The sequence below is a fragment of the Vidua macroura genome, chromosome 3 (assembly GCF_024509145.1).
Source record: "Vidua macroura isolate BioBank_ID:100142 chromosome 3, ASM2450914v1, whole genome shotgun sequence".
NCBI lineage: Eukaryota > Metazoa > Chordata > Aves > Passeriformes > Viduidae > Vidua > Vidua macroura.
Genome location: NC_071573.1, coordinates 13,952,247 through 13,974,547, shown reverse-complemented (window position 1 = coordinate 13,974,547; position 22,301 = coordinate 13,952,247). Strand labels below are relative to the sequence as shown.

Here is a 22,301-nt window from a genome sequence, read left to right as displayed (position 1 = left end):
GGACATAGGAATATCTTCTCAATAAGTGAAATCACCTGGAAATCTGAAATCTCCTCAGAGGAGAGGAATCTAGTAATTACTGTGAACTTCAAACACTTTGCAGTCTCCTTAATATCATTATTCCTGTAGTTCTTTGCAGGAGCAAATAAGACAGAAGATCCATTATAGTCATGTTTTATTCTAAGCAGAGAATTAGAAAGTAAGGTATCTCATAAAAATACATCTAATAGGGGCAGCTCTAAGAGCTGGACCTTCTCACTCATCACAGGATCTGGTGAAAAATGGCTTGTTTTGTTACAAGCTACTGAAAGCTTCAGAGATTTAAACCCAAAATCTGGATAATAAAATACTGGATTGGTAAGTTAGGAAGTAATTTTTTAAAGATTTTTAATTAATTAAAAAATTAATTAATTTTTTAAAAATTAATATTTTTAATTTTTTTTATATTTTGGTGTATATTTTATATATTTTAGTGTCAGTTTGTATCAGGTTGACACAGTGTGTTCACATGCAGAGAAATGGAAATTCACATGTTGTAGATTTAAGTATTCCAGAGAGATACCAATCCATGTTTGCCCTGAGTTTAAGACCTGGCTTAGACATTCATTGCTGACTATACTTGAAGGCAGGATCCTAGATTTTTGGTCTTTCCTGGTGCAGTTGCACCTACACTTATAAGAGCCTTAATGCTGTAAGAATAAAAAAAATAAAAATCTGTGCTATACTATCATTTAATGACAGATTGAAAAAAATCTAAAAAAGGCATATCTGATGTGGTGAGCCCCCCCAAGTAAATGCCAATCCACTCCTGAAGAAGCTGCTGTATGAGCTGCTGACTTTATAGAATATATAAAATCTCTTGGGTTCATTTCCTATAATTATTATTTTTTCTCATATGTGAATATTACAAGATTTGGCATTATGGCATTGTGACTATATATATAGATATATAAAAAATGTATCTATATATCTGCTCTATCTGTCCTCTCTGTCATGTTCAGATATAGGTGCTGATTATCCATAATGGACTTGCAGATCTAGATATGTCCTTTATCCTCGTTGATGATTTAAATTTTCAGCTACCTTATTATTTATCAATAAACTGTTCTGTCACATCATTATACCACAATAAAATTGGATTTCCCCATTTTTGCAATATTTCGATCAGACTAGCAAGAAAACCTGGTAACATTTCATTTCAGGTTGATGAGCTGGGGTCTAGAAATATAAAGTTTTTTTTCCTCCAAGAATTCTAAAATGGCAAGTACTAAATTTGCTGTGAGTTGTATAGTACAGGCAAAAGCCCTTCTTAACTTAGGGCTTGACTCCAGGAGGAGTTCTTTCTCAAAACCCTGTAGGCTGTATCAGCATTAGAGATCTAATTTGTAGTTTTAAATGCTGCTGACCTTTTAAGGGTACCAGGAACTTTGTGCTTTGAGTTGCACAGAAGATTATTGCAAGTAGCACAAGTCTTATATGCCTTTTCTGTGCTTTTTCTGTATTGCTCTGTCAATCAGAATCCTGTACATAGATTGAATGATAAAATTCCCTTCATTTCTTTGTGTATGATTTGATTTTAGGCTAGGTCAAATCAGTTATTTATAGATACAATGTTATCCCAAAACATGAAAGGTGCAAAGTTAAGAATTTAGGAAGCATTTAATTTTTAAGTGCCTTATTTTCACAACCATCTGGTTTTGGGCTTAATCAGTATTTTACTAAAATTCTGAATGTCATTGCAGCTCAGGATGGGGATGATGTTGTGTGCCATTTCACTCCAAATGTTTAGGGTATCATGAAGTGACTTAGGATAAGACAACAGCTACTGGCACTGCTGCAGGTTTTATCTACATTCAAAATGCACTGCCTTCCTTTCAAAGGGGACTGATGAAACTTCAAAGAAGTAATCAAAACAATCCTGTTTTTCCTTCATATAAGACATTTTATTTCTCCCAAATCCTTCCATCTTAACACTCTTGGAAAATTAACTTATAATAAATCTCTTGTGCTTATTTGATGACCTAAAACTAAAAAAAGGTGTTTTCAGGTATATTTATTGCTTTTAATATAATAAATTTGCTTTAACATGCAATTTGTAGTATTGCTTGCTTTGCAAACCTGACCTACTTGCTGTACAATCTCAGATACTTCATTTCTGAGCCTGGCAGTTACTTTCTTTAGACATCATGATAGTCATATACTTTCACATAATGTATATATCTTTTTAACTGTTAATATCAGTGCAACTTATCACATCTCTAGAGTACTATTATTTCTGAAGAGTAAAAGCTGCTTTTATTTCAAGTAATGGGGTAGCATATACAGACTTTCATGGAACTTGAGGAGAAATCTTACACAAAGTATGGGTCCTAAAATTCTGTTATTTAAATACCCAGATCTTCATTTGATTGCTAGCAGGTAAGTGGGACTTGTGGCTTTCAAGGGGCAAAAACTTCAACTGAAATGAATTTGAAAACTGACCCTGTTCAAAAAGGTGGTATATCTCCAAAACTGAGATGAGGTGCAGCTTAAAGGCACTTTTCGTGTTCCAGCAACAAATGTGCCAAAGGCCTCCTCTTTGCTCATAGTGTAAAAGAGTGTTGCAGTGCTGACAGGAGTCATTCCAGTTGGTTATTTAGAAATGTTGGTACAAAGAAAAAAAAAAAAAAAAACAACAGATCCAAGAACCATTTTGTCCTGAAGAATGAAAACAAAAAATTAAAACGTTAATTAAAACACACATTCTCTTGCAATTGCTCTCATTTCAGACCCACTTTATCCAGTCAACAACCCTGCTGGCTGCTATGCCAATGGGAAGATCCTAGCTCATGGGGACCGCTGGCGAGAGGACGACTGCACGTTCTGCCAGTGCATCAACGGGGACCCGCACTGCGTGGCCACCGCCTGTGGACAGAGCTGCATGAACCCCGTCAAGGTCCCTGGGGAGTGCTGCCCCGTCTGTGAAGGTAAGACTGGTATCCCCCCTCATTTGGCTTTGGTCTGTCATGGCTGCTGCTTTCCTGGCAATTCTCGGTTTGCTTGAAAATTTTGGAGGATTGAAGAAGCTGGTATGGAGTTGGCTGGTTACTGAATAATTACAGAGGGCAGAAAACATCAGCGTGGTTTAACTATGTCTGTATGTTGGCAATCCTTGGTACTCTTTTGGCATAGTAAAAGGTGGTTAAGATCATCATTATTTACTATTTTTTGTCTTAGCTTTGCTTAAACCTTATTAATAAATATAGGAGAAGGTAGAAGGTCAAAATGTTTGTCACTATAGGTATTACTGTTAATTGGATTATTCATGTCTTCTCCTTCATCGCTATCATTTAGTTGCAACTAAAAATCTCTTTGTACAACATAGTTTGATATTGGACATAATTATTTCAGTGAAACTTATAAAAAGGGATATTACCTGGGAGATAGATTAACTCTTCAACTTTACAATTATTTTTTCATTTGTTTGTGAAAATACATGTATATGATATAACTGACTGAGATTTAACCTAACTATAAGGTAAAATGCTTGCCCAGCCTCACAATGGAAATGTGAAGACTTGCAAACCAAGACATTAAAAAATACTTTGAATTGTATATGTAAATGTATATTTAGAGCTGCATTTTATGGAGTAGCTGTTCATCAGGAAAAACACCAGATAAATTTAGAAATGGTTCTTCTAGACCTAGAGGCATCTTCACAGTGCACAAACACTTGTGGGTGCTCAGTGAGTTGGCACTTAAGTTTTTCTCATTCCATCTCTGATCAAAAAAAAAAAAAAAATTTGTATATCTACATGTGTCTCAGGGCCCTCCTCGCTTTGCAGTATCTATCCAAGCAAGTTCACTGGGATCCTTCGTTTTTTAGGACAAATCTGAGGAGTATAAGGATTTCTTACAGGTGCTCTTTAACTCCAGAATTCACATCACTAGGTGTGAAGAAGGCGTTTGATACAACGTGTAAAATCTGCTGGTGAATTGTACAGAATGGCACTACTTGCACTGAATTAATGTCACTGTGAGGAAGCTGGTTAACTGCTGTTAATCCCCAGTGACCACCTCAGGATGGGTATCACAGAGCCTGTGCTGTCACCTCTCATTATCTAGGTGTCTGAGCCAGCTTGGGAAGGCAGTGCAGAGAGAAAGAGAGACTGATGGAAGTATTTTCAACATGTTAATACACTGAGAGGATTCTTTTCCTGTAAAAATGTGTCTATTTTTCTATTTTCCTCTTCCAGACTGGAGAAAATGGATGAGAGATAATTGAATTAAATGCATATATATATATATGCTAATAATGAAGAACTGAGGGAAGCAAACACAGGGTCAAGCATAGGCTTCCATCCTTCATTGCTAAAGTTTGTAACATAAACAAGCTGGTGGTTCATTAACACACCACAGTAATGCCTCTGCAGTGCTCTCAGGACACAAGTTAGGTCCTCTGGACTAGGCTGCATAACTCTATGCAATAACATGTTTGTACTTTTAGAAGAAGATGTAGCTACAACTGTTTAAGTCCATAAAAGTTGTTTTGGTGCTTGGGTGAGTGACATATGGTGTGCAATCATACTTACGATACAAATGGATGAAAACTGACACAATAGAATTGTGGAATCAATATTTAAATGAGGTCCTTGTGTCATGTAAAGTACGGGTTTTTTTTAAATAATCTGATTTCCTGTTTGTTTGTCATGTTAGCTGTTGTATGATGTATGCAAAATTGTAATTTTGAGTGTGTCATCTGGAAGGCAGTGATAATGAATGGTATTTTGAGTAACTTCCTAAGTTTTAAGCTTAAAAGCACCACATTTGCCTTGGAGGTTTTTTTCAACAGGTGATAAAATTATGTAAGTGGTGGAACCAACAATTACTAGAAGTACTTCTAGTTTGTGCTAGATGGAAGTTTCAGCATACTTAGGTACCAGTGGTCAGAGAACATCTGAAAACACTTGAATCCTCTCTTCTTTTTTCCCTTCTCTCTCCCACAGCAAACAAATATAACCAAAACAGATTATGATGATAGATTATTTAATTATTTAATTCCAGGAATCCAGATACAGGATTATTTCAAGGATCAAAAAAATACTGGACTGTAAAAACACAGTAGTGAGTTCAGATGCTAGCACCCAAGATTTAAAAAATTGACTTTGCAAGAAGCACCTTTGGATGATTTGATGAGAAGTTATTCAGCATTTGAGACTTAACAATTTATCTTGCAATAAAAAGAAGTGAAAAAATCTCTGAGAAATGAACCATTAAGGGTACCAGCAAGTCTCTTGGAGTTATGTTTTGGGGCATCAAGCTGTTGTGTGCACAAAGCTGTTGTGCCTTGTGATTAGCAGCCTGAATAAAAGTATTTAGATACATGAGAGCAAGGTGTTGCCTGATTTGAAGTATGAACCCTGTGTGTCTTTCTGAATCTGTTAACATTTTTATTTGAAAGCACACATTAAGAAAATCTCAGAACATTAGGAAAAAATAACAATGTTAGATATCGACTGTCTGCATTTAACATTAGGAATGTGTATCTTAATTTTTTTTCTTTAAGGTAATGTTTGAGCTTATGGCAGCAGACACTTGTGTGTTAGCTGTAGACCTCTGGCCCACCTCCAAGGTCAGATAGCTTCATGTCTTAAGCCTTAAATCTGAGATTAGTAGTGTTTCTACTTGGAGTTTAATGCGTGGGGTAGGAAACAAGCACTGTCTGCTTTCATTGCAATACAGCTGTCGCTTGCTAACCCAGTAGGCAAGGAGCTTCTTTAGATCTCTGTTCTCTGGTTTTCTCCTTGTTCTAAGGCTGAACTGTAGAAGTATGCATGCCCTGGAAAGACAGTTAAAAACTTTTACTTCCTTCGCACAACTGATTTTTCCTGAATTTTAGTTTTATCATTTTAATGACAACCTAGTCCCATCTAAAATGCTATTTTGTTTCTGCCATCATCCAGCCACCTGACATCTGTATTCTCTTAAACAGGTAAGCTGCATGGATCAGCACTCCTTCCCATTTTAAATCAGCTTCTCACTCTTTTTCCTGAGCATTGTTTCTGTTGATGGAATTCTGCTGCTGATGCTCACTGTGCCATCCATGACCTGCAGGGGTGGTGAGAACAGGGGAGAATAAGGTCCTGGCTGGGAAATTGGCTGATAAATCAATCCCTTGATTTTAATGAAAAAGATGTGCTGTACATTTTAATGGAGCTACAAGCAATGAAATAATTTCCAGGCATATTTTTTCCTAAAGAGGAATTAAAATGCACTGTCAGCCATTTGATGCTTTTCTGCATACCACTTCATTGCACTTGCATATCCACAGCTTAACCTGAATTTTGCAGTGCACTGTATGAGCAGAAGCTTTGACTGTCCTGTGCTCTCCAGTTTGGTTTCTCCATCCTTTTGCTTCTCGAATTTCCTACTCTTCAGGAAAGAGAAGCAAAATTTTTATCAAGTGTGGGCAAAGGTCTGGCATCAGTGATATTATATAAGTGTCATATTTTCAACTATGTAAGTTGGTAAAGCAGAAAAAGCAGTGTACTTTAGTGATATTTTTAATAAATAGGCAAAAATAATGTAAAGTTTGCAGCTGACTTTGAAATAGTGATTGTAAAGATAAAAATACCTCATTTTGCACTCCTCTTTTGAATGACTTCCAATTCTCACATCTCAACATATCAACACTCTCAACAAGAGTATATACCCTAGAGAAATAACATAGTTTTTGCAGATTAGTTTAAAATTACTTGTTTTCAAAAGTTGTATTATGTAATTGCATCATGAATATACTTTGCTTTTTTGCTCTTACTTGTATACTGCACTTCTTGATTCAGCTGTTGCTCTTACTTTCTGCATTAATTTTTTTCACTTTTTTTTGGAGACTAATGCAGAGGAAATAATTATTTGCATTTTAGCATCTTAATTATGCATCAGATCTAAAGCAGGAAGAAGAATGGGACCTGCTGAAAACCCTCTACTATCTTAGTCAATTTAGTGGCTAATGGACCAGTTCAGGCCCATATTTCTATTTAGAAATAAGTATTAGATAAAGAATCATAAGGAAGACATTTTATATGCTTATCACTATTTTTAAGCATGCATTTATTTCTCATTGGACTTATATTTACATTTGAAAGAGAACCCACTTCCAGCAGCCAACTTCAATTGTGTGAGCTTACTTTAAGCATGTCAGATATAAGCTCTTTAATATGCAAACCAAAGCATTTAGTCAAAGATATTTCTATCTTTGGTATATTTTGGTTTGAGTGTTGAGGGATACAGGGATTTGTGAGACAAATTTGGGATTTGATGAGAAAATTCTAATCAAAACTGCTTGTGGATCTGGCCTGGCTGTGGCTCATCCAGAGTAAAAGGTTATTAGTATCAGTAACTTCTGACTCTTCCTCTCTGTCTTTGATCTAAATGCTGCTATACCTGCAGTTCTGCCAATTCAGTTATTTCTTGGCTGGTTTATAATCAGTTTCAATAGAGGACATATTTGTTCCCCTAGATAAGTTTACATTCCAGCAGCTTCATAAGGATAAATTTTTTCTTGGATTACAGTTATTTTTTTGCTGCCAGAGATCACATATCACATATACTAGAAATTCTGTGTACAAAGATTCTTGAAATATGAGCACGGTATGTCAGCACACAAATGTATTCAGCCTCTGGATACAGTAAATTCAGAACAAGCTAGAACATTCCCATTCCCTCATGAAGAAAATCCTGATGTTCTTTCTACCACAGTGAGAAAACCAGGCTGTGAGGATTGTAGAGACTGAAGTTACATAAAAGCAGCTGTTGACACTTTTCTAAATTAGAGACCAAGATGGAGCAATTGTTTTATTTCTGTTACTATACAGAGCTGATTTGTATCTGTTCTCCACAGTAAACCCTTTTTAATTTTTCCTAACTTGCTGCCATGTATGTATCCATGGTGTATATCCTGTATGTGCGCTATGCAACGCACGTTCCCATGTTGATTGGATGCCCAGATTGGTTTGCAATGTATAATTTTCTGAATGCTTGCCTTGGGTTTGCTGGACCTGGGAAGATGGTACCAGTTGCTTCCCTCACTTCAGTCTTTTCTGCTGCTGCTGGAAGGAGAGGCTGAGTGAAGTGCTTGAAATGCTTTACACTGGAGCTCCCTGGGAGATTGATGAGGAGGAAGAGACAGGAGCATGGAGGAGTAGGTGCATGAAGGAGAGGGGTATTTATGGATGTGGCATGCCAATACAGTGGGTTCTATATGGATTTAATTTTCAAATCTGTGGGCAGCCTCTCTTGAGTTGCACTGTAGCTGGTATCCACTAGTATCTTTACCAGCTCTTTTTGATGTTTTTACTAGCTCAGATCAAAGCTAAATTAATTTTATCTATAGACAACAAAGCTAAAAATAGAAGCCAGTTATCTTAGAAGGCAGAGTAATCCTATGTTTTAAAGCAGAGAACTGACAGAAAGATACTCACCAAATTCAGCAAGAGAAAACATAGCATGCTATGCTGTGAGGAAACAGATTAATTTTGATTTTTGTCTCAACATTGTTTGACCTGAGGTATATGGGAGAAGAGCTGCACATGTGTCACTTGCAGGAGGCAGCTAGGAGAAGATGGAGGAAAGCCCTGTCTCTAGGGAGACTTTGCCTGACAGCCATTTCATGTCTCACATGGAATAGGCAGTCAGTAGGAGACCACCGAGGACACTGTGTCTTCCAGTGTCTTCCAGAGAGGTTCTCCAATCAAGTGGCAAAAGGTCTCCACCAATGGATAGCAGTCAAACATTCAACTGGGCCAGTTCAATTGGGTCTCCTGCCAGCGAGCAGACCTTGGAAGGAGCTGGGGGGTATAAAAGTAACTGCGTCACAAGCTGCTGGCCTCTTTTTTGCCCTTGCTTTGTGCCCTCGCTCTTTTTGCTTGCTCTTGCTCACTCACTCTCCCTCTTGGGCTGGACACCTGTTTACTACCTCCTGTATCCTGTCCTACCACTTCCATCTTCCTCACCTGCTCCAGCCATCACCTGTCCTGCCTCCACTGCGTTCCTGCCTGAGTTCTTGCCTGAGCCTCCTGCTTCCAACCGTGCGGCGCTGATCCAGCCCATCACCACGATCCCTGCCGCAACCCCGTCCAGGGTTCTGGGCCTCCTCCTGATCCCCACCTCGTGTCTGGTGCTGTCGCCACGGGAGCTGCGCCTGTGGAGCTGCGCAGGCTCCCCGGCTGGCAGCGTGCACACGCTCCCACCGCGTGGACACCGATATTGCACTCCCAAGTTCTGGTGGTAACGCCTGCTTTTTCTCTGTCTCCCCACTCTCTCTTTTCCGCTTCCTTTTTCCTTCTCCTTCCTCCTTTTCTGTCTGTCCTACTCTTGTTTAGTTGGGCATTGCCCTTTTTGTTACCAATAAATGGTTCTCAGATATAATATTTACCTTGTTTGGCTTAATTCTGTCCTAGATCATCTGTTTTAAAAGAACCTCCCACAGTTCCCCCTTAGTGGAATGTGACATGCTTGGAGGAGATTCTTCATGAGTCCTGAACCAGAATATGATTGTTAAATAGCAGCTTTCCAGGAGAGGTTTTGAGATTAGGGGAAAGAACATGTTGAACATGGATTAACAGGGCAAATACCATACTGAAATTAAGATCAAGAGGAGAATTCACAAGACCTGACGTAATCCTTTTTGCTCTCTTTCCTGTGGGTGGGTATGTTCCTGGATGACACAGTAGGTACTTGGTTCTTTTCTGTACATTGCTTCTCTGATAAAGGTGGAAGCTGGAAGGCATTGGAAAGCTATGAGCACAGTCCAAAATTTGTAGAAGACAGACTGAATAAATTGGATTGGTTCAGATTAAAATAAAACCATGAAGTTAGAATGTGAGCATAGCAGTCCTCAAGTGACTAAAATATTGTTGCAATGAAAAAGATAAGACAAAAAAAACCCAATGGAATTGGATTACAAAAGAGAAAGATGGAATTTAGAGGAAGGCAGAAAGTTGTTGAGGAAAACAAAATTCCCTTTGTGGCATGTTATGACTAAGATTGTCTTTTTGATGTGCTCAGGGCATGGCAGTTGTATTTTCAGCCTTAGTGAGAAGAGATTTGCTCAGGAAATTGTTTGCATAACTGAAAGCAGTAATGGTATTTCACATGTAGTGTTAAGTGCTCATGCAAGTGATGGCTGTAGCTTACCAACATAAAGCCCAATGCATAGCTGAGGGCTTGAGGGGGAGGTGTTTGGGGGTCTTTTTAAATAAACATCAAAGTGATCAAAACCCTTTTGACAAGACATCTTGATACAATATGTCCACTTAAATCACTTCTTTCCAGTTACCTGACACACTAAAGCCCATGGGCTTATTAATAAAAACCAATGTATGAGGCAGGGGACTGGGTACTTTGAGGTGGCTGTTTCCATAGGGAGAGAGGCAGAAAGCCTTTCCACAGAAAAGGCATGAAACTGGAGACAGAGGCATATTGAGACATGATATTGTGGAGGTGAAGACCTTCCTTTATCCTTGGCCTGTCTCCAAACTCAAGCTCTTCAGTTGACACAGCTTTTCAGGGTATGCACTTCCTTTCCCTTGTGAGAGTTGGGAAAAGAAGGCCCATTCCCTTCTGTGGATCTAGCACAAACAGTTAGTTTTAAGCTCCTGATGGATACTTCTATATAGCTTCTATAGCTCCTGTAATGATATTGGCCCTCTGGGATTTGACTTTGTTTATTTAATCTATTATCTGTTTCGTTTGTTTTCTCTTTCTTTGCTTTCTAGACTTCTCTTCATTAAGAGCCAAGGCTTAGGCAATCATACTGGTTTTCTGTGCTTTCCCCATGGTTTTAGAGCCAATGGCTTATTTTTGCAGCACAAGGAAGGGATCACATTTCTTCAGATTAAAACAGACAGCTAGGTAGAGGGGAGAAAGGGATTTTTGAAGTGCCATAAGGGACTGCAAAATTTTTATATATGCTCACACTTCTTTTGGCTCAGACCAGCTCTTCATGGGGACTGGTCTGAGTTCCTGTTCCATTGCAGCTAACCAGATCCATTGGCAATCAGCTAAATTGGCAGTTAGTACTGCTGCTTACTGCTTGCTTCTTGCTGGGCTAACAACTTTGCTTTCTAAGTAACATTACTGTGGTTTAAATAGCAATTCCATTTTTAACAAATTTTACAAAAAAAGGAGGTAATATACCATATGAATATATAATAGCATGTGAATAATACTAAAGAAGCTACAGTGATAGAAATAACTGTTTCCCTCGGGCCATCTGCAAATTGGAATAGCTGTGTTCACAAAAAGTAAATATTGGTTAGGATAGTATGATTTTTTTATTTTTTTAACAAGATAATAAATACAATTGTTCAGCACTGGCATTGGTGCCAAAAATGTCCCTTAGGAAAGTCTGTGGTTGCTTCTATTCCCTTGCATCTCTCAGAGGCTCAGGCTATTCATAGAGAAAGCTGATACACAGTAATTGGTTATCTCACAGCATGTCCTTCTGCAAGAGAGCCCTCAGGTACAAGTGGCTGGGTGCCAGCATAAGCTGTGAATGAGAAATTAAGTGTTAACAAAATCCCCTCAGAGAATTTTCATGAATAAGACCCACAGTACTTAGCTGTCATTATGGCTGACACTTTATCTTCACAAAAAGAAATTAACATTTTCATCAATAAAGGAATCCAAACTCTAGCTGAGATGTAATTCAGTTCAGTTCCTTTAGTGTGTCTAGCACTTCATTAAGTAAAAACAGGCAGCAGAGTCCAGTGAAAAGAAATTTGATTCATTCAGGATGAAGTCAGTGGTAGTGAGCAGTGTTCATTGACGCAGGGTGTGGGCCCAGAGTCCTCCTTAGAGCATGAAATGTAAGTTATTGTTCAGCAGCAGCGCTGGAGCTCCCAACCAGCCCTTTCATCAAAGTCAATTAAGGGATGCAAACGTCACGCTGCAGAGAATTGGGCTTCTGTTTGCCAGATTATGATTTAGCATAGTGGTTCTAGAGGAGGCAGCTGAGCCTGTGGAATCACTGTATGATGAAACCAAACTGGCCAGGGCAAGCCAGTGAAAACTATACAAGTATGGAATAACATGTTCATGGTTTTCAGTGATTCATTGTTGAATTCAGTGGAAGGCTGCTGAAAGGATAAATAACCAGAGAATCCTAATGAGTATGTGTCAGAGGATGTCTCACTTATGAAGAACCTTAAGGATCCTCCTAATGTTTTTCAGCACCAATGGTTTTCATAGATTTGCCCCAGATGTACATTAATTTAGTGTTTATCTTCACCTAGTAAAAATAAGTGAATGGCCTTCTTAATGTATTTTAACAACTCTTTATAGACTTAATTGATTCTGCTTCAACAAGGCGGTCGTTTCTTAGTGTCATTCCACCTAAAATTGTCAAAAAAAGTTCTTATCAGCATTAAAATTCATTTGACATGCCTGTTAAACTAATAACTGCTAGAATTGATTATTACAGACAAAAGGTTTTAACATTACATTTTGGGAGTAGAAAGTATGTATTTTGATTGCATCACTCTAAAAAAGACATGTATATATACCCCTGGCTTCTTTAGTCTGCAGCAATAAATAGTCTTTGATTGTAATAGTTACTTTCAAAGAAAAAATACATATTTTAGTAGTTTTAGGTTGGCAGCATGAATAAAATTTGAGACAAAAGGCTGCCAAACTGAACTATGTGTTTGGAGGTATTAATGAAGATATTTTCAGAGTTGCTTGTGACATTAGAAAATTGTATCACCTAAGTCCTTGCATACATTTATAAATTGTTATGTGAGACTGAATTTTTTAAACCTGATAGCCGATTCAGATAGCTAAATTCTGGGAAAAAATTTCCTGTGAGGCATTAGGTATTTCAAACCCAGGAAGGAAATTCTTTAGCCCAGGACTCAGGACTGATATTTTTCATGTAATGAATTGGAGGGGCGGGGAAGGCTGGAATGCGAACTATGAGGATGGAAAACATTTAGTCACTCTTGGAATGATATGAATGTTTTTACAGGAAGCTTAAGTAAACACATATGCTGCTGCTTAGTAGGCTGCAGTTAACTTTTTTGGACAGTAGACAAAATTTAAACAAGTATACAAACTCGAATGAAAGGCTGTTGAGCAGCACACCCTTCAGGCCCAGTTTTGAGCCAGTTGTCACTTAAAACATTAGGTTAAAAGACTACTGTTTGTTTGGGCTTTTTTTTCTTTATGGTCTTTTTTATGGTAAATGCTTGAATACACTGATTTTTAATTTCTTTAAGTCATTTTATACTGGTTTCATAGGATCAAAACATCTTACTTCTTTTAAAGGTGTAGTCTGTGTTTTGAATTACTACAGAAGAGGGAGCTATTTCACTTTCCCCAAACATGGGTATGTTCTTTATTATTCATGATGAAGATCTTTCTCCTTGTTTAGAACATGATTTTTATTCATTTTTTTCTTTTTCCCCCCAGAAGAGGTTTTCATTTTATGAAAACAAAAGAGATGTTGTACATCCTAGAATCCTATTCTGTTGAGCTTACTCAGAAGAAATGTTGTGCAGAGAAAGAAGCTTAGAATACAATAGTTACTTCTCTACTTACAACCAATTTTGTAAAACCATGGAGTAGCTATTTCCCTCACATTATATTACTGAAAGTATGAAACAAAACCTTTTTGGAGTTAAAAAATTGCATTCCAAATGAAACAAAGCAAAGAGATTGTTTTTCATGTAATATTAATAATAAAAATACCTTGCTGGGAGATGAAGCCTGCATAATGTATTAACTTAAAGGAGAACAAAAAAATGAGACTGATTAAAGCTGGTTGTGGCTGTTACTAAATAATTCTTAACAGAGAATTGCTTTTACAAACACCTGAAGAAATTCTGCTTCCTGAATAAAAAAGCTAGTTTCTAAGACATGATGTAGATTCAGAGAGATAGTGTTAGGCAAACATGTACTTATTTTGCAAAAAGAAGGTAATCAGTACTTGGCAAAAGCATACAGAAATCATCAGAAATTGAAACATTTGTCTTCTGATTTCAGTTCCTTGATTAGGATTCATCAAGGATATTGCTGCTTTCACTGGAAATGTCCTGAGTTTATATGAAAGTGAAATTCATGGAGTCATGCAAGTTGGAAATGATGACCAGAGATTTTTCTAGTTCTATCTCCTTCTTAAAGCAGGTCTAGTGACAGAAGGATGTCAAGGCGTTGTCCTGTTAAATTTTGAATATTTGAAGGATGGAGATCACACAAGTCTCCATGACCATGTCATAGTTTGATGATCCATGTGGTTCAAAAGAAAGATCAAAACAGCTTTTATCAAGTTGTCATTTCCCATTTCATGTTTGTGTTTGTTGCCTCTCATCCTAGCCTGGAGCCACCTTCAAGATTAGCCAGGCCTTGTCATCTTTGTACCCTTGGGCCAAGGAGTGGTAGACAGCAGTAGGGTGCCCCCTGACCCTCCTTCCCCAGGCTGAGCAAGCCCTGCTTTGTCTCTCAGCCTGTCCTCATGTGCCACCTCTCCAGCCCTGGCCAGCTCAGTGGCTTTGTCACATACTTGCTCAGGTATGTCCATGTTTCTCTTCTACTAAGGAGCCCAAAGCTGGACACTACTCCAGCTGTCCAAGTGCTAAATGGAGGGAAACCATCACTTCTTTGTACCTGCAGGCTCTGCTTCTGCTGGTGTAGGTCCCTCTTGTCCTTCACACAAACCAAAACTGAACTCTTGGTTCTCTCATAATATATTTGGATTTGCAGTGGAGCTGTTAAGTGCAACCCCTCTTTCCTTTCTGATACAAACTCTATGGCTAGAGTTCAGATTTTGAACAACTAAGAATATGATAGGAAGGTGGGTGTAATTTTTCATTCTGGTTCCACACTTAAGAAGGATTCTATTTAGTTAGTTGTCTTTTATATAATTAAATCTTCAGTGAATGGGGTTTTTTTTAACATGCAGCTAAACAGTAGAAGTTAACATAATTGCAATAAATTTTAAATTGTCCCTGATTTTTTTTCTTTATTTTTATTTGTTTTCCAAGGCTTCAGCAGTCAATGGTATATTTCAGTTTTCATTCTCTTCCTTTTTTTAAATAATTGATCAAATTGTGTATATGATAAAATTGTAATCCTGAGCAACAAATTTTCCCTGCTCTCACTGAAACATGGGTGCACCAATTTCTCTCCATATCTGGATACTCGAACAATATCTTAGTACTTCAATACCTCAGTATAACAAATTTAGGGCACAGTACTAGACCAGATGGACCATCCTTTGTTTTTGTGCATTATTTATAGTAGTTCACATTGTTAACAGAAGAAAATATCTGCTCTTTGTACTACAAGCTGTGTCACATCACAAAGGAGAAGTGAGAGGTCTCAGAAAGGAAAAAAAAAAGAGGAGTGTAGGGATTGGTTTTGCTCATACTACAGAAGTATTCTAGACTGAAAAAAAATCAGTGAAAATACTATTCCACCTTGATAGTTTCTTGGGTGTTTTTTTTTGTTGTTTTTTGGGTTTGTTTTGTTTTTTTTTTTGACAACCAGTTTTTTTAACAATACCAGTGTTGGTATTGTTAATATAGGTCCTTAAGGACAAAGCTAGCTCCAGACATTACTTGAATGCCACCCTTCTTTCACCATAAATGCAGTTTGATTTCAAGCTGGAATGATGAGATTCAGGGTTTGATCACATATTGTAGTATTTTTCAGTGGACTAGTCAGACTGAAGGTCCACCAGCAGCTGAAATATCTGTTGTAGATTTTAAAATTGTTGAAGTTGATTTTAATTAAAAGGCATTGTGAAGACTTAATTCTAATATTTTTATCAACCTCACAGCAAGCAAAATAATAATCTGCACCAAAATTCAGCAGAGAAGGTATCAGAGAGGATATATGGAAGCATGGTGTTCTAATAGGAATCTGCCTTTATATATAAGCACTTGGCATCAGCAAAATCTGTGCTCCATTAAATAATCCATTGTTTTCATCCAGACTTTCTTCAATCCCCTTCTCTTTATTTCCTTCTCTCTTTCTTTCTATAGTATAGTTGTATTGTTGGTAAAGCACACAGGCAGAAACAGCACCAGTTTTTCCCACCCATTGTCTGTGCATTGGATCTTTCTTCAGCCGTTTCTACCCAGAGCAGCAGTGAAAGCCCAGTCAGATTGTGTGGTGGTAGATGCTTTTTCAAGCTTAGCTACTGCTTGCCTATTCAAATAGCCAGAAGTCTGGCAGAGCAGATCTGGTTTTATTTGTTGAGTCTTGTCTAGTGAAGTGAAAAGGCCTGAATTTTTTTTTCTTTTCCTGGCTGCATTTTTGCACATGTGGGGGTAGGGAATGAAATTATTTCTTTTGTTCTCTGTTTGCAACTCATTGAGAAGCAGGCATGCATATAAAATTACTGTATCTCAGGGCTTACCTTTAGGGAGAGAAGGGGAAAAGAAAAAGATTTGTAAGCTTGACTGGAAACACTGAGGATGCTGAAAGCAGGCCCAAAAATGGAAGGTAACAAAATAATAAAATACAATGAGTAGAGGACAAGCAAAAACTTTTCAAATTAATATAGCAGTTTAATTTCATCCTTTATAAGAAATACCATATTACTGCATGTATCAAGGGCACAAAAATTGTGTCCGAGTGTCCATGGCAAAGGAGCATCAAAATACAGATGTTTAGTTTTGGAAACTCACCAAAAATTATACAACAAATATATAGATATATAGATGGATATATAAAATTATGGATGGTTTTCCTAGATGTTAAGTTATACCTGCAATTACAGGGAAGTTATCTTGAGGGGTAGACTTTAATGATGGAGAGTAAAACACAGTCCTCTTTCTCCCAAGTGGATCAATGAATACTAACCCAAGTGGATCAATGAATACTAACTAACCTGCATCTCAGCTTTCTGTAAGGTTTTTTTTGGTTTTTTTTTATTGACATGTTTTACCTCATATCTGCAGTCAGATGGTAAAGCTGCAGTCTCCTTCAATTCTCCGGCTGGTATTACTGTCAGTGAACTTTGCTCTGGGCAGCAGTAATGATTCATATAATTTGTACTGGTTTTAGCCCCCTGTGAGTACAAGATTCCTGTGGCCTTTTTGTCATTTGAAGTGTAAGGTTCGTAGGGGCTGACCAGGAACCTTCCTGTAGCTTCAGGGTAGCTCTTGCATTCTGGCCTTTTGCATGTTTGGGATATTTCAGTTAGAGAATGGAGTGATGCTAAAAATCAGTTTGCTTGCAGAAATGGTTTATATACTCAGAGGCCTAAACAGCCAGGATTAATTAATTGAATTTATCATGTTATTGGTGTATATTGGTATATAACAATATGTTAATGATTTCTAAACTAATGGTTTGGTGAAGTTGTAAATGTTAAGTATTAGACATTAATGTGATTTAGTCAGATACTTTATTAAATGAATTTGAAAGCAACTACAAAGAGTTCATTTAAACTAAAAGAAGTGTAGTTTGAAAATCCACGGATTTTGAAATACTTTGCTCATTTTGGCTATTCTTCTACACTACATGTGCAAACTCAGAGCTGTGAAATGAAGAATTGATGGAAACCAATCCTTTGACCTCCAAACTTGTTATTTATTTTAAATCTCTACCAAAAAAAAAAAAAAAAAAACCAAAAAAAAAAAAAGAAAAAAAAAAAAAAAAACACAAAAATTTTAATTTAAATAAGAAGATATTTGAGTGATCTGGAGAGACATGATTCCATTATACAGACTTCCAGTTTGTGCATGAACAAGCTGTTGGCACTGTTCTATATAATTTAAAATGTATTGCTACTTTTCTACTAGAAGTTATACAAGCAACAAAATTTGAGTGTTAATCAGCAACAGCATAATCTGAACCATGACCTCTGAGATAAGTTTGAAGTTATCTAACTTAATTGTAGTGTCTTTAATGTAGTTTTTTTATTCTAAACTCTAGTTAGCTGATCTAATTTTAAAAGGATTAAAAACGTTCATTGCCTGCACAAACTTTTGTGCTGGGAAGAGCAAGGCTGGCGAGAAGCTATGAAAGCTGAAAATTGTGAAAGACAATGAAAGCAGAAAAGTTCATTCTTGTAATAGGATAATTTTCAGTTGATTGGAAGGCATGGGTGCAAAAGCTGTGTGCTGGAATGTAGCCAATAGGCACAGAAATCAGTATTTTGTTTAACAGTGTATACTTCTAACAACTTAATCTATGCTGAGTAATATTTTACCCTTACTCTGAAAGTAAAGACTAGCTGCCTATAGGTAAAAATGGCAAAATCTGTGGTCTGAGGATGAAAGGTGGCAACATGTGGCCACCTCCACTCCATATAATTTCTCCATATTTTCACAATTTATCACTTTAGGTATGGAAGGCTATTTAAATTTAATTTTGATAAATCTTCATTTTTTGAGATGGAAAAACAGAGTACACTTAAACAGTTGAAGCACTGAAATGAAAGCTCACAGTTCTTTAAATCACGCAAATTTGTTTCCTGAACATTTTGTGTAATGTTAATAATGCTCATAACTATGAAATCATTGCTTCTTCAGTGCCTGAGTTCTATGAAAAACACAAGATAAACAAAATTAGTCTCAGAGAGCAAAAAGTTGTTCAAGAAAAGATAGGTATTGCTTTCCTTCTGAATCCTGTTTTTATGGTGGTCATTTTGCCGTTTCTTGTTATCTCCGTAAGTCTCTGGATTTTGTTTTATTCTAACAACTTTCTATACTAGAGCATGTTAATATGTCTGTATTTTTGTTTCTATCAAAACAAATTTCATACTCCAGTATATTAAAATGGTGTCAAAAAGTAAGTACTGTACTGTTAAAAAATAACTCACAGTCGATAATAATTCAGTCGATAATTCTGAGGTTTCTCAACCTCAGAAAGCAGAAACTGGGACTGCAAAGTATACTGCAAAAAGTGATCTTTTCGATAAATAACCATGATAAATGCTCTCCAGAGATCTTTCACATGCAGTGCATCTTACATTCCCTTTTGGTATTCAGAGTCTCTTCTGCTGTAAATTTCAGCAGAGGCGATGTTATTCATACAGAGAAAGGTTTGACTTCTGAGTTACATGTTTGATGTGCAGCTTGGTAGTATAAATCAATGCAGCTGAACTCTGTTCAGTTCCTAAAGCAAAAAAATCTGCATGAAGTTTTGATTAAACACTTCTGGAGAAAAGTGGGCAAAATAAATATTCTGCATATAGTTTGAAAATGCATGAGCAGGCAAGCTGATTTCATAGTGAACAAAAAAACAAAAAGTGGTCATTCTTTTCTGTTTCGATACTTCAAAAATTTTCTGCAGCTTTATGCTGTTTTTATTGAGTGTACATCACTTTGAAACAAAGTCTGTTTATCAATTTTTTTCTAAAGTACCCAGAATATTCATCAGAAACAAAAGTAACTAACATTACTCTCTTTACTATTACATTGTGTATGAATTTTTGTGAACTTAATTAAAATATTCAAGAATCTCAAACTCATGTGTTTTTCTTTTTCTTACCCCCAGAACCAACGTATATCACAATAGGTCCACCCACCTGTGAGGTTTTGGTGAACTGCACTTTGACTGAAAAAGACTGTATCTATAGCTTCAAACTGGACCAAAATGGTTGTCGCATTTGTCAGTGCAAAACTAGTGAGTATGCAGAAATATGGTGGCTTCTCCCTTTTATATCAAGCTGTATGTGAAAATGGTAGTATGCTGGTTATTTCCATTCATGATGTTGATTGTATGTTGTGTTAGTATGTGTGTGCTTTCTAGTTGTTCATCTTTAAAGAATTGGTTCCTGATTTCTGACACGGCTTGCTTGCTTAAAATGTGTTTGGAGGAAAATGTACAGTGCTTGACTTTTGAGGTAAAAAATTAACAGCTGGCTAGAAAAGGTAATAATCTGGGACCTAATATTCATATAGACTTTGCGAAGTCTTATGAGAATTCCACATTTCATTTTCCTCTGTTTACAGAATTTTAAAAGCATCTAGGTTTCTGCACTTCAAAAAGTCCTATTGCTAAACAGCCTATTTTAAACTTAGATTTTTTTGTCGAAATTTAGATTTTGAGGATAAATGTTTGAAAATCGTATGCTTGGGAATGGGTTTGGATATATGCGAGTATATCCATATTTATATTTATTTCTGTAGCATATTCTTATATTTATTTTATATACACATATAATATTTTAGTTAGCATTTTTGCAGGCTTTAACATCTATTTCTTCTCAAAGGAAAAACACTGCCTTGTGAAAACTTCATGTGTATGAAGAAAAACGTTTTTTTCTATATGTGTTTCCTTATGTCTTCAGTTTTTATAGGTGAAATATAAATCAGTATCAGGCTGGTTTTTGGAATTGGCCAACAAAGGACACCTGTGGAGTACTAGTCTCAGCTTGCAGGATGCATCTTTGTGGCTGCCAACCCAACCTACGAGTGGGTTTAAACTCTCTTTGTAATGTTATTGTATTTTTTCAGCTTTCTTGCAGCCTTTAAGGCTTCCATAACCGAAGTATTACTCCATTCTTCTTCTTTTGGTTTCAGTCCACTCCTTCTCAGCCACTTTCTAAACCAATATGACTATTGTAGGGGTCCCAAGTAGAAACAGTCAAAATAAAATTCTTAAGTAGTAGAAACTAAAGAGCTTTAGGAATGCGTGGTGTTGGAGAGGATATCTTAACAAAAGTAAACATATGGCAAGCCATACCATTATCATGGCAATACAGAAATAATACCTTTGATTACAATTTGTATTCATGGAAGGATGACTTTCCTTAGGTTACATCCAAGCTATCGCATACTTGCCTTACTTCGTTCTTCCTAAGGAAAACATTAGAAATGTTAAGGTCTGCTTTTAATGTTGTAATTTGATTTTCCTTCTCCGTCTGTTATTATTAAATTCATTGGGGAGTTTGACACAAACAAGAAGATGGACATACTTGGCAAGTTTCATCATCTATGCCTGTCCGTGCAGTCCTTCCCTCCAGTTTGGTGCACTGCAGACAGACCACTCCAAAGGATGATTTCTTTTGTCCTAGGTTACCAGACTGCATATGGACACAAACCACATCTCAGGGTGTTCTTGTTTAGAGTATTTCTGATTAAATAGTGCATAAGAACCTATTCAAGGGAATTTTTCTCTTGCCAGATTTGCTTGAAATTTTCTTCATTTTACCATAGCAAACTGTCTGAAGCAAAGTTAATAGTATCATTTATCATCTCTTTTTTCAGTTAAATAATGTGACTAGTAGATTGCTTAAAAATCTCAATCATTTAGAAAGAGGAAACCTTTATTTTCTAAGAAAGTGAAGAAAAATAACAGCTTGGAAATCTTCATCATTTGGCGGTTATCAATCAAAATGACAGAAATTTAATTTTTCTGTCAAGTAATGTCTGTCACTTGCAAGGCTCTCAGCTGGCCAAAAGAGCATGTGAGAAAGGAGGAGAGGAATCTTAGGTCAACTATGCTGAAAATAGTTGTACTGTGCTAGCTCTCTGTGTTTTGAGATCCTGTGTACTTTAATGTCCAAACCCGTTCAGTTACATCTTGGTTCTCTTAAGGACCTCAGAACATGTGTTATCTGTAGCTCATGTAGACTCACGTGGACTTGTGGGAACATCATTATTTTATACTGCATCCACTTGCTTTTTGCTGGTCTAAGCTGTTCAACAGAGTCAAATTTAATTGCCTCAGTAAGAAAGCCCCCGTGCCCACACTAACATTTGAAGTCATCATATCCTAATTCTACTAATCTATTTCCAATAGTTTCATTTTTCGTTAATTTATCTTTAGATAGCTCTCCTGGAGGTTTGTTATACTTCACTTATTTCAGCCAAAATAAAAGCAAGATGATAAAGTGGAAAAACATAGAGTGAAGGTGTAATTTGTTCTTCTTTATTACCTGCATTTACATTCATGTTGCCAGAAATAAGTACACAACAGGTTTATTTGGAATGATTATGTAACTACAGTATAATGAAACTTGTTTGGTGCTTCATTGTATTTTAGTTTTAAGTCTATCCCTCCTCATTCAAGCCAATTACGGAATGAGAAGGAGGAAGGAAGCAAATCAAAACATTGCTAGAATATTATTGTAATAGAAGTAGTTTACTTTGTCTTTTATCCTTCTTTTCATTTCTACAGTGAATGCAAAACCATGATTTAGTAACACGCAGTGAAAACATACATGCTGTAAAGTAAAATAAAATATTTTTTAAAAGTAGCTGAGCCAGACCATAGTTGTTAAGAGAAGGGAGAAAAAATGCTAAGCAAAGAGTGAGCATAGACTTATATGGGAAGAAAGTTCAGTAAGAACACATGGAACCACAAAT

The 22,301-nt window shown here is 36.8% G+C and overlaps 1 protein-coding gene across 2 annotated transcripts in view; it reads left to right on the top strand.

The window, feature by feature from the left end:
* Window positions 1-22,301, top strand: part of CRIM1 (cysteine rich transmembrane BMP regulator 1) — a 170,789-nt gene that overhangs the window by 115,449 nt on the left and 33,039 nt on the right. For both annotated transcript variants that reach the window (XM_053974047.1, XM_053974048.1), the window contains 2 exons: window positions 2,769-2,966; window positions 19,486-19,614. In XM_053974047.1, the coding sequence (XP_053830022.1) occupies window positions 2,769-2,966; window positions 19,486-19,614 (327 nt within the window). The remainder of the gene's footprint in view (window positions 1-2,768; window positions 2,967-19,485; window positions 19,615-22,301) is intronic.